Source organism: Coregonus clupeaformis, chromosome 10 (genome assembly GCF_020615455.1).
Source record: "Coregonus clupeaformis isolate EN_2021a chromosome 10, ASM2061545v1, whole genome shotgun sequence".
Lineage (NCBI taxonomy): Eukaryota > Metazoa > Chordata > Actinopteri > Salmoniformes > Salmonidae > Coregonus > Coregonus clupeaformis.
Genome location: NC_059201.1, coordinates 41,993,903 through 42,008,888, shown reverse-complemented (window position 1 = coordinate 42,008,888; position 14,986 = coordinate 41,993,903). Strand labels below are relative to the sequence as shown.

The 14,986-nt window shown below is 40.8% G+C and overlaps 1 protein-coding gene across 1 annotated transcript in view; it reads right to left on the bottom strand.

Annotated features, from left to right (window-relative positions):
- Window positions 1-2,732: 2,732 nt before the first annotated feature.
- The window catches only part of dnai1.2 (dynein, axonemal, intermediate chain 1, paralog 2), a 36,578-nt gene continuing 24,324 nt past the window's right edge, over window positions 2,733-14,986 (bottom strand). Inside the window, exons 19-20 of the mRNA XM_041887952.2 lie at window positions 9,457-9,642; window positions 2,733-3,203 (exon numbers count right to left, since the gene is read on the bottom strand). Coding sequence (XP_041743886.1) covers window positions 3,102-3,203; window positions 9,457-9,642 — 288 coding nt within the window. The 3' untranslated portion in view covers window positions 2,733-3,101. The remainder of the gene's footprint in view (window positions 3,204-9,456; window positions 9,643-14,986) is intronic.

The window sequence follows — 14,986 nt, the reverse complement described above, 5'->3', positions numbered from 1 at the left end:
ACAACTTTGTCCCTGACCTGTTTGGAGAGCTCCTTGGTCTTCATGGTGCCGCTTGCTTGGTGGTGCCCCTTGCTTAGTGGTGTTGCAGACTCTGGGGCCTTTCAGAACAGGTGTATATATACTGAGATCATGTGACAGATCATGTGACACTCAGATTGCACACAGGTGGACTTTATTTAACTAATTATGTGACTTCTGAAGGTAATTGGTCGCACCAGATCTTATTTAGGAGCTTCAAAGCAAAGGGGGTGAATACATATGCACGCACCACTTTTCCGTTATTTAATTTGTATAATTTTTTGAAACAAGTTATTATTTTCATTTCACTTCGCCAATTTGGACTATTTTGTGTATGTCCATTACATGAAATCCAAATAAAAATCAATTTAAATTACAGGTTGTAATGCAACAAAATAGGAAAAATGCCAAGGGGGATGAATACTTTTGCAAGGCACTGTATGTACAGTATGCCTGTGTACCAAATGGCACCATATTCCCCTTTATAGTGCATTACTTTTAATCAGGGACCATAGGAAAGTAGTGCACTATATATGAAATATGGTGCCATTTGTGATGCCCTCTATGTAAACAAATGTTCCCTCATACATGCATGATGATGCTTTTCAAGAACATTTATAAAAATGCATAGATATGCAAATGTTAATTAGGAACAAACGGCAAAAGAGCAGCTTTACAATTTCACTACTCATAATCTGCATTCAGAACATCAGCATGTTGTATGTCTGCGTGTCTCAGTGATGTAAAGTTGCTGAGTGGATAATTTACAGATAAGGGATCAGATTCTACATGTAAGTGGGACAAAACAAGCAATACGGAATGTCTAAAGGTTACAATGAACAGACTGGGAGAAGCATTTGTGCATCAAAAGTGCTGAAATATATATTTTTTCTGACAGGCTTTTTCTCCCCTCCTAACATTTCTCAATGTTTTCTGTTGCAGGGCAACCATTGTACAGCCAACCGTTGTAGCCAACCTGCGGAGAGCAGTCCACCTCACACACATCCAGGATGTACCAACATCACTGTGGATCATCATCATGGAGAGCCAGCTGCAGCGGTTTGACCCTTGGGGTCCTGATGACTGGGCCCTGATTGACCCTGAGACAAAGCAGGGGCTGTGGTGAAGACTCACTCCAGAGGAAATAGAGAGATTTGAGAATTATAGGACATACAAATATTTCTCCAATATTCAGTGCTGTATCATTGGAACACATTGAATTTTTTGTTCAAGTAAATCGAGGTTGAATTTCAATTATTCCCCAAAATGAAAGCTTAGACTTTCTGGGACTGATACTTTACTTTAATATATTAATATTTAAAAGGTTGTTCTTCAGTATTACAAGAATGAAAGCAAAGATGAAGCCAAACATTGGAGCAAGTTAAAAGCTTAAAAGCAGTTCTTACATTTTTGATGGGGAGCCTGAGTCGAGGAACTATATATATATAAAAAATACTGACATCATCTGTCCTGCACAAGTATCACATCAAGAGCTCTGAGCCCTCACATCTTGAATCATTCTAGTTGGCGCCAGTCTACCCACCCACAGATATTTGAATACATTCATACCATATACTCTTACTCTGAGACTACCGTTAAAGAGAGCCCACTCTAGTGTTGGGTGACTCGTTTCAGTTGACTTGGCTCCTGTTTGGTTTGTGTCATGGAGTCCGGGGAGAGACTGGGGCTGTCGACGGCAGCTGTGGTGGCCATCGCCTGCAATGCCCTGGTGGCCATCCTCCTCCTCCTCCTCTTCCTCATCCTCTACAAGGCCTGCAAGGTGCCCTCCAGCCAGGAGAGGGTACCAGTGCTGGCTGTTCCCGCTGGGCAGCCGCAACAGAGCAGCGAACACAAGTACTTGCTGACCTCCTGACTGGGAGAGAGTGAGAACCACAGCGTATATTTAGGGCTCAGGGAGGTACTGTATAGTAGAGGAATAGACTGATCCCAGATCTGTTTGTACGGTCTTGCCAACTGGCTAGTAGAGGAAGGAGCGGAAGACAAATTGTCTCTGACTGCATGTCAACTGTCAAGCAGACAACACCCACTGGCCCTCTTACAAGGATCAAAGTTGAACTGTTCCTCTGAACTTCAGCAGCTGAATGAAACAACCTGTAACAGTTAAAAATGTGTCTCAGAGACAAGTCATAAACTCAACTTTTATATAGTCTATTTTGATCTTCCTGGTCCCTGATGGAACTGACATGCATGAAGGTATGCAGGCATGAATGTGTTGTACACACACACACACACACACACACAACCTAGTGAGGTCAAAGACACATGGTTTAACAAAATGTTAATTAATGCGGAGTCAAAGAGGCTAGAATGTTGAGTGTCTGAGGACTGGACTGGACTTCTCAGAATCTTCTAAATGCTTCTCATTTCAGACATTTTTCTTGGGAAGAAAAACAAGCGTGTGTATTGGCGGTAACAGCAGGCTGTGTGGAGTGTGTGTCATGGTCACTCATACATAGCAGTGGTCTGTGAGCGAAGCATACTAAGTGTTATGTAAGGAGCTGAGAGGCTTTGCTCGCTTTGTCCTCTTAAAATGTGGTCCTCTCAGTACTAACCTCCTTTGGTACAGTGTCAATGACAGCCCACACATTGTAGTGGGAGAGCAATCCTATAACTCCTATTATGCGACTTGTTCTGGCGAGGACATAGCATCTCTTCCCCTTCACAACAAAAATAACAAGACATGCCAGACATTGGAATGATAATTCGTTTTAATTAATATTTCCAAACAAACTGAACTACTCTGTTTTCGAAAAAAAAATAACCCAAAGCTTGAGTGGTTTTGCTGCATCAGGTAAAGGAGACTTTGCTGGTTGCACACAGACTACTTTACAGTTGTGTATATGTTTAGTATAGTGCACAGTGCAAGTGTGAGAAAAACAGTAGGCTAGATAGCACAGATTCAATAGACAGCACAGTACTTCAACATGGGAAGGAACGGTGGCTTTATAGTATGCAGCTTTAGAAGACAGTAGTAATATGGCATGAATGGTAGTGGGTTTATAACTGGAGTGCAGTAGTAAAACAGTGGGCGACTGCAGTCCTGCATGGTGTGGTCATAGTTTCTAAGCATTGCTGATTTCTGGCTCCCGCAGTAAACTCAGCAGCTTCTCCATCTTGGCGATCTCCACCTCAGGCCCCTTGGGCAGCTCCTGACCCTTCTTCTCCTGGTGAGAGACACATTAGCACACACATATGTCAAATACTGGAGGGGAAACAACTTGACCTTAATGAAGAAAAACATACACTGTGAAAACACAAGCTGGGAAGAAATAGATGTCAAACAAAGACAAGATAAAAGACCTAAAGAAATGCAATCCATTAAATTTTCTTTCTGGAGACTAACAAATTAGAAAAAGGCAGACTTGCAGAGAGTGCAACTGCCACTATTGGCAGTTAACACTCATCCATTGTTGACTTCAAACGTGGCCAACAGGAGGTAAAGGAAGCGGTCCAACATGGTGTCCGGTGGTAATTTGGCCACCTGGCACTTCTCACATGCTGTTATGGAGGTCCATCATTTCTCCCAGGGAGGACATCGAGTACCTCCCCCTTATCTGAGATCATCACTATGGTTACCGACCTGGCTGACAGAACACTGTGTATCCCGGGGTGGGACTTTAATTGAATTAACATCCTTTGGATTATTTGCTCGAAAGCGCTGGTTCTTTTCAGCGGTCCTTTCCCAACCTTGTTAACTGGTAAGGACTAAGGAAGGATAAGATTCAATCAAACATGCATTGCGGTACATGTCATGCATACAGTGTTATAACACTCTTTAAAAAGACTAATGCTCTTTCCAGAGGTTGCAAGGTAGAAGTGCGAGAACAGGTGGGACATAGTATCTTCATTGGTGCATTTATTCAAATATTCCCATATCTGTTTAAATATGCCCCCTCTCACTGTCTAAGACATTTAATCATATCTGATAGGTACGGGAGAGAGAGAGAAAGCTGAATGGGCAGAGATTATAAGTAGTGGAGTGAGATCCATCTTTCTCCACCCAGCCCATTCCTGTTCCTGCTGCCTGCTCCATCCCTCATACAACATCACCGCAGTATACTATATCATAGGGATCCTCAAAGCACACAGGGCTGGGCTGCGGTGTTACAGCACAGGGATCTTTACACAGTAGGGAACTTTACACAGTTTTACATGATGGTCTAATATTGAATCTATGGAAATTATGTGACAGAGCGCTGCAATATTCACACAGACTACAAATATAAGTTGTAAAAATGCTAAAGAAAAAAATTGCTAAATAATGATGAGCCTGCTGTAGTGGATGACTTGATTTAGGCAGTGGTACAGTGAGTTGATAGCTGACCATAACCTTGTTTAGAAAGCTTTTACAGAGAAGGCGCTTTATCTTGTTGCCATGCATGGGACAGAGATCTTGAAATCATGGCACTTGTCCTATCTATTTCAATAGGATTTCTCTCAATGCCGAGAGGTTATGCATATAGATGAGACCCCAGTGCTGCATTGCAGACTAATATAACGCATAGGCTCCTAAATCAATGGCTCGTTCAGGAGGGTGCAACGTTACAGGACATTCCGATAGAAATACTGTAGAACAGTGGTTCTAAACTGGTTCACGTTGTTTTGCCAAAATGCAATCTGGAAAACTATTTTTGATGCTATATTGATAGTAAATGTACCCATTATATGACAACAGTCCCACTTTTTTCATTGTCAATAATTCCATTTAGCCCATATTCTTGATGAAGAATGTTAAGCTCACTGGTTTGAGACCACAAAATCAACCAAATCCGCTAAATAGCGCTGCTAATAATACTGTGATTGAAGAAAAATAGTTAAGATGTTAAATTATTTAAAAATATAAGTTCATTATCATGTCTAGTCGCAGTGGTATAAAGTACTTAAGTAAAAATACTTTAAAGTACTACTTAAGTAGTTTCCTTGGGTATCTGTACTTTACTTTAATATTTATATTTTTGACAACTTTTATCTTTACTTCACTACATTCCTAAAGAAAATAATGTACTTTTTACTCCATACATTTTTCCTGACACCCAAATGTACTCATTACATTTTGAATGCTCAGCAGGCCAGGAAATAGGGTCCAATTCAAGCACTTATCATGAGAACATCCCTGGTCATCCCTACTGCCTCTGATCTGGCGGATTCACTAAACACAAATTATTTGTTTGTAAATGATGTCTGAGTGTTGTAGTGTGCCCCTGGCAATCCGTAAATAAATAAAAAACAAGAAAATTGTGCCGTCTGGTTTGCTTAATATAAGCAATTTGCAATGATTAATACTTTTAGTTTTGATACTTAAGTATATTGAAAACCAAATACTTTTACTCAAGTAGTATTTTACAGGGTGACCTTTACTAGAGTCAGCTCTAGGCTATACATTGCATGTCTATCTGCAACGTTGTGAAGGTGGTAACTCCTCTGAATACACATTACAGGTTCATTGGTGTGCCAGTGGACATAGGAGGAGATGGCTCTGCTGTGTCGTGAGGCAACAGATGGAGTTCTGGGCAGTCTTTATTCCCTGTCAGTGGCTCTGGACAGCCACGGGAGAAGGAGGGGAGAGGCTGGTTGTCACAGTGCTCCTAAATAAACATCTGGAGGGTGCTGTGCTGGGAATGGAGTTGGACAGAGAAATGTTTGCCCTCAACTATATAACTTGGTTTAGAGCTCAGGTCTCATCAACACCAACGATTCCCATGAATGATTAATTTAGTCACTGAGAAACATCAGAGTCCAACTGTTAAATGCTCTGACGTGTACCGGAATTACAGCTGCTGCTAACCTCCAAAATGAGTGTAATTAATATGGCGTGACTTGACGTCTGATGTCCGTGTTGTCCTTTATGTCAAAGACTTCTTCTCTTGGCCTGTGGTTACTGAGAGCACAGTGATTATAAACACCACACCTCATTAGCCACCACTATCAGAGGGTACAACGGGAGTGTGACTAATGAGATGGGAACAGCTGAAGGCTCCGTGTCAAATTGGTTTTGCTCCGTGAATTGCCCGGACCCTAACCCGATGTTCTCCAGTACAGCCCTCAAGAGGGAACAAGAACTGAAGGGGAGAATATATATTTTCACCACAATACAACGATAATTTAGAAACTGATTATCCAATTAAACAGAAGAACAAACAAACAACTACTTCACGGTGTGCAACCGAAGCTAATTGGACAGAGTGGGGGAGAGAGAGCGGTAGTCCCATGTTGAACCACACATACTATACACGTGATTCAATCAACTGTTTGCATTGTACAAAGGCCTATGTGTAAGCAATTAGCGTAAAGAGAGGAGGGGAAGAGAGGTGTGTGTGTGTGTGTGTGTGTGTGTGTGTGTGTGTATGTTGAGCCCTAGAGGAGAGAGTAGAAGTAGAGGAGAGTAGTAGAGCATTATGCGTTGGGTGAGGGCATTGATGATGATGAATCATTTGATCTGTTCCCAGCTTTGTAGAACAACAACAGACCTTTATGAATAATGCAAAGGCCAGATACACATCTAGAGTGGATACAGCCACAGGTGAATAGCAAAGTTTCCCCACTCAAATGAAAGCACAGAATGTACAAGTAGTACACCAATGACACTAGCAGAATGTAGTCATTTTAAGCTACAAAGGAAGTGAATCATCTTTCATCATTTTTGTAACGATAACCGTGCACCCACTGAAATGTGATTTGCCATTTAGTATACTCTGCTTGTCTTTCGGAGCATTGTTGATGGGTCAGCATGACATGACATGATAAGTGACTGGAAAAGACATGGCCTGACTCAGTTGCTAGGAGTCAACTATCAAATAATTAATACGGAGAGTATAAAAATGTACAAGAGCACCATACAGACCGAAATCCCTACCATCAAACGGATATCTACCATAAAATATTGGATCAATGGCATTCAATCAATGGTGTTTTGTGGCAGCTAGACACACCAACATATAAATTAGGTTTATCCTTCATGAGAAACGCATGTGACAGGGGCCAGCTCACATACAGTCGGAAGTTTACATACACTTAGGTTGGAGTCATTAAAACTTGTTTTTCAACCACTCCACAAATTTCTTGTTAACAAACTATAGTTTTGGCAAGTCGGTTAGGACATCTACTTTGTGCATGACACAAGTAATTTTTCCAACAATTGTTTACAGACAGATTATTTCACTTATAATTCATTGTATCACAATTCCAGTGGGTCAGAAGTTTACATACACTAAGTTGACTGTGCCTTTAAACAGCTTGGAAAATTCCAGAAAATGATGTCATGGCTTTAGAAGCTTCTGATAGGTTCATTTACATAATTTGAGTCAATTGGAGGTGTACCTGTGGATGTATTTCAAGGCCTACCTTCAAAATCAGTGCCTCTTTGCTTGACATCATGGGAAAAGCAAAAGAAATCAGCCAAGACCTCAGAAAATAAATTGTAGACCTCTACAAGTCTGGTTCATCCTTGGGAGCAATTTCCAAACACCTGAAGGTACCATGTTCATCTGTACAAACAATAGTATGCAAGTATAAACACCATGGGACCACGCAGCCGTCATACCGCTCAGGAAGGAGACGCGTTCTGTCTCCTAGAGATGAACGTACTTTGGTGCGAAAAGTGCAAATCAATCCCAGAAGCAAAGGACCTTGTGAAGATGCTGGAGGAAACAGGTACAAAAGTATCTATATCCACAGTAAAACGAGTTCTATATCGACATAACCTGAAAGGCCGCTCAGCAAGGAAGGAGCCACTGCTCCAAAACCGCCATAAAAAAGCCAGACTACGGTTTGCAACTGCACATGGGGACAAATATCATACTTTTTGGAGAAATGTCCTCTGGTCTGATGAAACAAAAATATAACTGTTTGGCCATAATGACCATGTTTGGAGGAAAAAGGGGGTTGCTTGCAAGCCGAAGAACACCATCCCAACCGTGAAGGACGGGGGTGGCAGCATCATGCTGTGGGGGTGCTTTGCTGCAGGAGGGACTGGTGCACTTCACAAAATAGATGGCATCATGAGGAAGGAAAATTATGTGGATATATTGAAGCAACATCTCAAGACATCAGTCAGGCAGTTAAAGCTTGGTCGCAAATGGGTCTTCCAAATGGACAATGACCCCAAGCACACTTCCAAAGTTGTGGCAAAATGGCTTAAGGACAACAAAGTCAAGGTATTGGAGTGGCCATCACAAAGCCCCGACCTCAATCCTACAGAAAATTTGTGGGCAGAACTGAAAAAGCGTGTGCGAGCAAGGAGGCCTACAAACCTGAGTCAGTTACACCAGCTCTGTCAGGAGGAATGGGCCAAAATTCACCCAAATTATTGTGGGAAGCTTGTGGAAGGCTACCCGAAACGTTTGACCCAAGTTAAACAATTTAAAGGCAATGCTACCAAATACTAATTGAGTGTATGTAAACTTCTGACCCACTGGGAATGTGATGAAAGAAATAAAAGCTGAAATAAATCACTCTCTCTACTATTATTCTGACATTTCACATTCTTAAAATAAAGTGCTGATCCTAACTGACCTAAGACAGGAATTTTTACTAGGATTAAATGTCAGGAATTGTGAAAAACTGAGTTTAAATGTATTTGGCTAAGGTGTATGTAAAATTCCGACTTCAACTGTAAATGTATAATTGATTGATACTTTCAATAAGCTCCTCCGCGGCTGGCAATGAACAATGTAGTCCCCGATCGATGGCCGGCCCAGTGAGGTCACGTCGTCAGGAAGTGAAGAAACTGCATCTTCTTCTTTCCAAGGGGGCAAAAACTCTCATCTCGCTTTGTTCAAATCAGTAAACACTGAACTACTGCTCATCATTAGAGTACTGCTCATCTAATCGTTTTTTAATCATCAGTAGCACTGTGAGCTAGCTTGTCTTTCGGAAAATGGGTCTAAAGATCTATGTGCATCCGAAATGGTACCCTATTCCCATATATACTGCACTACTTTTGGTCAAAAATACTAATATAGGCAATAGTGTGCCATGGTTTGCTGTTGACTCAACAAATAAGAGTCTCGTTGGTAAACTAGTGCTTGAGTGTTAAACTAACTGTCCAGTGAAAATCTCACTTTTAAAAGTTAATATTCTGTTAACTCATACCCAAATAATGTTATTGACTCATCCTATACTTGCATTTGTGGCCAAAGCATAAATGAGAGAAAAAACACTTCAAAATCCTCAAACTTGTATCTCAATATCTCAAACTGTTTTTAAAAATGCCTGCTATTTCCTCATGGATGATGAGCTGGTCAATCATCGGTTTACTTGCATCAATGTTTTTAATGACCGGTACACACCTACTCCATTCTGTTGTTGGGGTACGCTCACACCATTCCAACACAGAATGGCTGCTTTTGAACATACCAAATGACCATGCTAAGAGTTGCTGTTACAGCTCCAGCGCTGCTGGGCTCTTTAGGCTCTTACCTTGGGTTTTTTGCGCAGGTTAGGCGAGAGCTTGAGGCTGGTGACATAGCCTCGGTCGTCTCCCACGATGATGATGGGGTAGACAGGGTTAAACTCAATGTGAGTTAGCTTAGTCTTTTTCTTGGCCACCACCGGCTGCTGGCAGATGGCCTCATATTTGTTGATGCTAAGGTCAAATATGTGAACCTGAGAAAAGAACAAAAGATATATAGAAAGTTAGGGATATTATCTCATACAAATGCAAGGGGAGTCATTTGGTCAAACCTGAAAAGCAATACAATGTGGGATGATGGAGAAACAGGTTTGAACCTGCTGCCTTGTGGAATGAGTGTGAAAGCTGACTCATACTGTTTTTTTATACAAAAATATATGAGGTATTCTCTAAATTGAGTTGAGCATGTTGTTCCATCCTCATCTACTCCAGCTGGTAACCTGAGTGACAAACCAATTCAGCAAGGCAAGAGAGAGAGAGAGATTCTCAGTGGGGATGCAACTCGGACCATCTGGTGTTCGTACCAGTGTTTGCGCAACACTGAGAGTGTGTGTGTGTGTGTGTGCACATGTCTCCTTATTTAAACAACCCTGACAGGAAACGCTTGCCTCTCCTGACATTTAGCGTCGCTGCAGATTGGTCCATTCATCAGTAAATACATGTCAACCAACACACACACACACACACAGTCTTGTACAGCTAACCTTGTGGGGACACACAATTCAGTCCCATTCAAAATCCTATTTTCCCTAACCCCTAACCCTAACCCTAACCCGTACTCTTACCCTAACCCCCCCAAAAAACAAAAAAACTAACTTTAACCCTAACCCTTAACCTAAGCCTAGCTCCTAACCCTAACACTAACCCTAGCTCCTAACCCTAATTCTAACCTTAACCCTAAACCCCCTAGAAATAGCATTTGACCTTGTGGGGACCAACAAAATGTCCCCAGTTGGTCAAATTGTTGTTTGTTTACAACCCCCCCCCACAATAACAATAAACACCACATCACAGTGTAGAGGGAGACATTTGGTCATTAGCGGGAGTGACGAAGCAAGCAGCCCACACAGCCAGCGGTGACATTCTGAAGAAGGGATGCCGTTGACTTCTAGGCTTGCTATCACTTATAATAGGGATTTTTCATCTCAATGAGAATGAATGACTATAAATAGAATCCAAATGATACAAATTGTAGCAGTCATTAGGCAAGTATTTGTATTTATTATGGATCCCCATTAGCTGCTGCCAAGGCAGTAGCTACTCTTCCTGGGGTCCGACAAAACTAGGGCCTTTAGGACCTGCCTTGTTGATAGTGCTGTTAAGAATGCAGAGCAGTGCTTTATTATGGACAGACTTCTCCCCATCTTAGCTACTGTTGTATCAATATGTTTTGACCATGACAGTTTACAATCCAGGGTTACTCCAAGCAGTTTAGTATCCTCAACTTGCTCAATTTCCACATTATTCATTACAAGATTTAGTTGAGGTTTAGGGTTTAGTGAATGATTTGCCCCAAATACAATGCTTTTAGTTTTTGAAATATTTAGGACTAACTTATTCCTTGCCACCCATTCTGAAACTAACTGCAGCTCTTTGTTAAGTGTTGCAGTCATTTCAGTCGCTGTGGTAGCTGATGTGTATAGTGTTGAGTCATCTGCATACATAGACACACTGGCATTACTCATGTCGTTAGTAAAGATTGAAAAAAGTAAGGGGCCTAGACAGCTGCCCTGGGGAATTCCCGATTCTACCTGGATTTTGTTGCCGATGCTTCCATTAAAGAACACCCTCTGTGTTCTGTAAGACAGGTAACTCTTTATCCACAATATAGCAGGGGGTGTAAAGCCATAACACATGTTTTTCAAGCAACAGACTATGATCGATAATGTCAAAAGCCTGAAGTCTAACAAAACAGCCAATCATTTACATTTTACATTTTAGTCATTTAGCAGACGCTCTTATCCAGAGCGACTTACAGTTAGTGAGTGCATAATTATTTAATTTTTTCATACTGACCCCCCGTTGGGAATTGAACCCACAACCCTGGCGTTGCAAGCGCCATGCTCTACCAACTGAGCTACATTTGTGTAAGTGCTGTGCTTGTTGAATGTCCTTCTCTATAAGCGTGCTGAAAGTCTGTTGTCAATTTGTTTACTGTAAAATAGCATTGTATCTGGTCAAACACCATTTTTTCCAAAAGTTTACAAAGGATTGGTAACAGGATGATTGATCGGCTATTTGAGCCAGTAAAGGGGGCTTTACTATCCTTAAGTAGGGGAATAACTGTTGCTTCCCTCCAGGCCTGAGGGCACACACTTTCTAGTAGGCTTAAATTGAAGATATGGCAAATAGGAGTGGCAATATCATCCGCTATTATCCTCAGTAATTTTCCATCCAAGTTGTCAGACCCCGGTGGCTTGTCATTGTTGATAGACAACAACACTTTTTTCACCTCTTCCACACTTACTTTACGGAATTTACAATGCTTGTCTTTCATAATTTGGTCAGATATACTTGGATGTGTAGTGTCAGCATTTGTTGCTGGCATATCATGTCTAAATTTGCTAATCTTGCCAATGAAAAAATAATTAAAGTAGTTGGCAATATCAGTGGATTTTGTGATGAATGAGCCATCTGATTCAATGAATGATGGAGCGGAGTTTGCGTTTTTGCCCAAAATTTCATTTAAGGTGCTCCAAAGCTTTTTACTATCATTCTTTATGCAATTTATCTTTGTTTCATAGCGTAGTTTCTTTTTCTTTTTATTCAGTTTAGTCACATGATTTCTTTTTGCCAATCGGTTGTACAGCCAGACCTATTTGCCATTTATTTTGCCCCATCCCTCTCAACCATACAATTTTCAATTCCTCATCAATCCACAGGGATTTAACAGTTTATACAGTCATTTTCTTAATGGGTGCATGCTTATTAGTAACTGGGATAAGCAATTTCATAAATGTGTCAAGTGCAGCATCTGGTTGCTCCTCATTACACAACACGGACCAACAAACATTCTTTACATCAACAACATAGGAATCGCTACAAAACTTATTGTATGACTTCTTATTAGGCCCAGCCTTTGGAACTTTGGTTTTCCTAGATATGGCTACTATATTGTGATCACTACATCCGATGGATTTGGATCCTGCTTTCAAACACATTTCTGCAGCATTAGTAAAGACGTGATCAATACATGTTGATGATTTCATTCATGTGCTGTGTGTAACTACCCTGGTAGGTTGATTGATAACCTGAACCAGGTTGCAGGCACTAGTTACAGTTTGAAGCTTTCTCTTGAGTGGGCAGCCTGATGAAAGCCAGTCAATATTTAAATCACAAACATTATCAAGCATTTCACACGTTATCCAGATACTGACTGTTAGCACTTGGTGGTCTATTGCAGTTTCCCACTAAAATGGGCTTTAGGTGAGGCAGATGAACCTGTAGCCATATTACATCAACAGTATTTAACATGAGATCCTCTCTAAGCTTTACAGGAATGTGGTTCTGAATATAAACAGCCACACCTCCACCTTTGGCATTTCTGTATTTACTGCAGATCATATTACCATGTATTGCTACCACTGTATCATCAAAGGTATTATCTAAGTGAGTTTCAGAGATTGTCAGAATATGAATGTCATCTGTTACTAGCATATTATTGATTTCATGAACCTTGTTTCTTAAGCTACAAATGTTAACGTGGGCTATTTTTAACACTTTTCTGGGATGCTTCAATGTTTTTCTTGCTTTACTGGGAAGCTTAGCAGAGGTAGAAATGCTCTAGTTATTTATGTTAGTGCAGGGTGACCTGCACACAGTGGACTTCCTGCTTGGGCACACCACCTCAGTGCTAACAGTATATCTCTGGTTCATAAGCATATGATTACTGCATACAATAGCTGTAGGATCAGCAGAGGCATTCAGGGTAGTAAGAGGGACATAAATTAGGTTACTTACATTGTGTCTTCCAACGCCCCTGGGATAATGTACATTTGTTGAAGCATTATGACAACTCAGCGACACAATGGTAGGGATTAAATGAGCTGGGCTTGGGTAATTGATAAGTCATTGTCTCAACGCAGCCTTATAATGCTTTGAAATGCTGTGAAAGTGGTACTGTATAGGACAAAAAAATGAATGGTTGTATTATGACAGTCTGTCTGCTTAGAAACTCATGTTGCTGTGGAACTGCTTGAAAAACAAAATGTAGGCTATGCCATACAAAGTTTTCTAGCAGCTAGAAACTGGATTAGATCCAAATCAGGTAAATAAATGGTAATATGATACAATTGGGAAGTATTTATTCTTCTTTCTAGTTGAGTCTAGAGAATATCAATTAGTGTAATTCCTTTCAATAATAATTGTGTTTTTATGGCTGCTAGTGTATTTCATTTGGCATTGTTGAGAATGAGATAAAGGTAGAGTTAATGGAAGGTTTCTCTTTGGTTACGTGAATATGGCCTATTCCATTTCTAAGGTAAATATTTATCCAGCAAATGTTGAGGTAACTGGATTTCAGTAATTATTTGCCATCATTGAGGCTACTGTTGTGTTTGTGTTTAGTATTTACTGGATAAATGTTTTGTGAATTAGTCCAGATTTTTTGTTGTTGCACATACAGGTACAGTTGAAGTCGGAAGTTTACATACACCTTAGCCAAATACATTTAAACTCAGTTTTTCACAATTCCTGACATTTAATCCTAGTAAAAATTCCCTGTCTTAGGTCAGTTAGGATCACCACTTTATTTTAAGAATGTGAAATGTCAGAATAATAGTAGAGAGAATGATTTATTTCAGCTTTAATTTCTTTCATCACATTCCCAGTGGGTCAGAAGTTTACATACACACAATTAGTATTTGGTAGCATTGCCTTTAAATTGTTTAACTTGGGTCAAACGTTTTGGGTAGCCTTCCACAAGCTTCCCACAATAAGTTGATTAACTGAGTCAGGTTTGTAGGCCTCCTTGCTCGCACACGCTTTTTCAGTTCTGCCCACATATTTTCTATAGGATTGAGGTCAGGGCTTTGTGATGGCCACTCCAATACCTTGACTTTGTTGTTCTTAAGCCATTTTGCAACAACTTTGGAAGTATGCTTGGGGTCATTGTCCATTTGGAAGAGCTATTTGCAACCAAGCTTTAACTTCTTGACTGATGTCTTGAGATGTTGCTTCAATATATCCACATAATTTTCCTTCCTCATGATGCCGTCTATTTTGTGAAGTGCACCAGTCCCTCCTGCAGCAAAGCACCCCCACAGCATGATGCTGCCACCCCCGTGCTTCACGGTTGGGATGGTGTTCTTTGGTTTGCAAGGCCCCCCTTTTCCTCCAAACATAACGATGGTCATTATGGCCAAACAGTTATATTTTTGTTTCATCAGACCAGAGGACATTTCTCCAAAAAGTATGCTCTTCGTCCCCATGTGCAGTTGCAAACCGTAGTCTGGCTTTTTTATGGCGGTTTTGAAGCAGTGGCTTCTACCTTGCTGAGCGGCCATTCAAGTTATGTCGATATAGGACTTGTTTTACTGT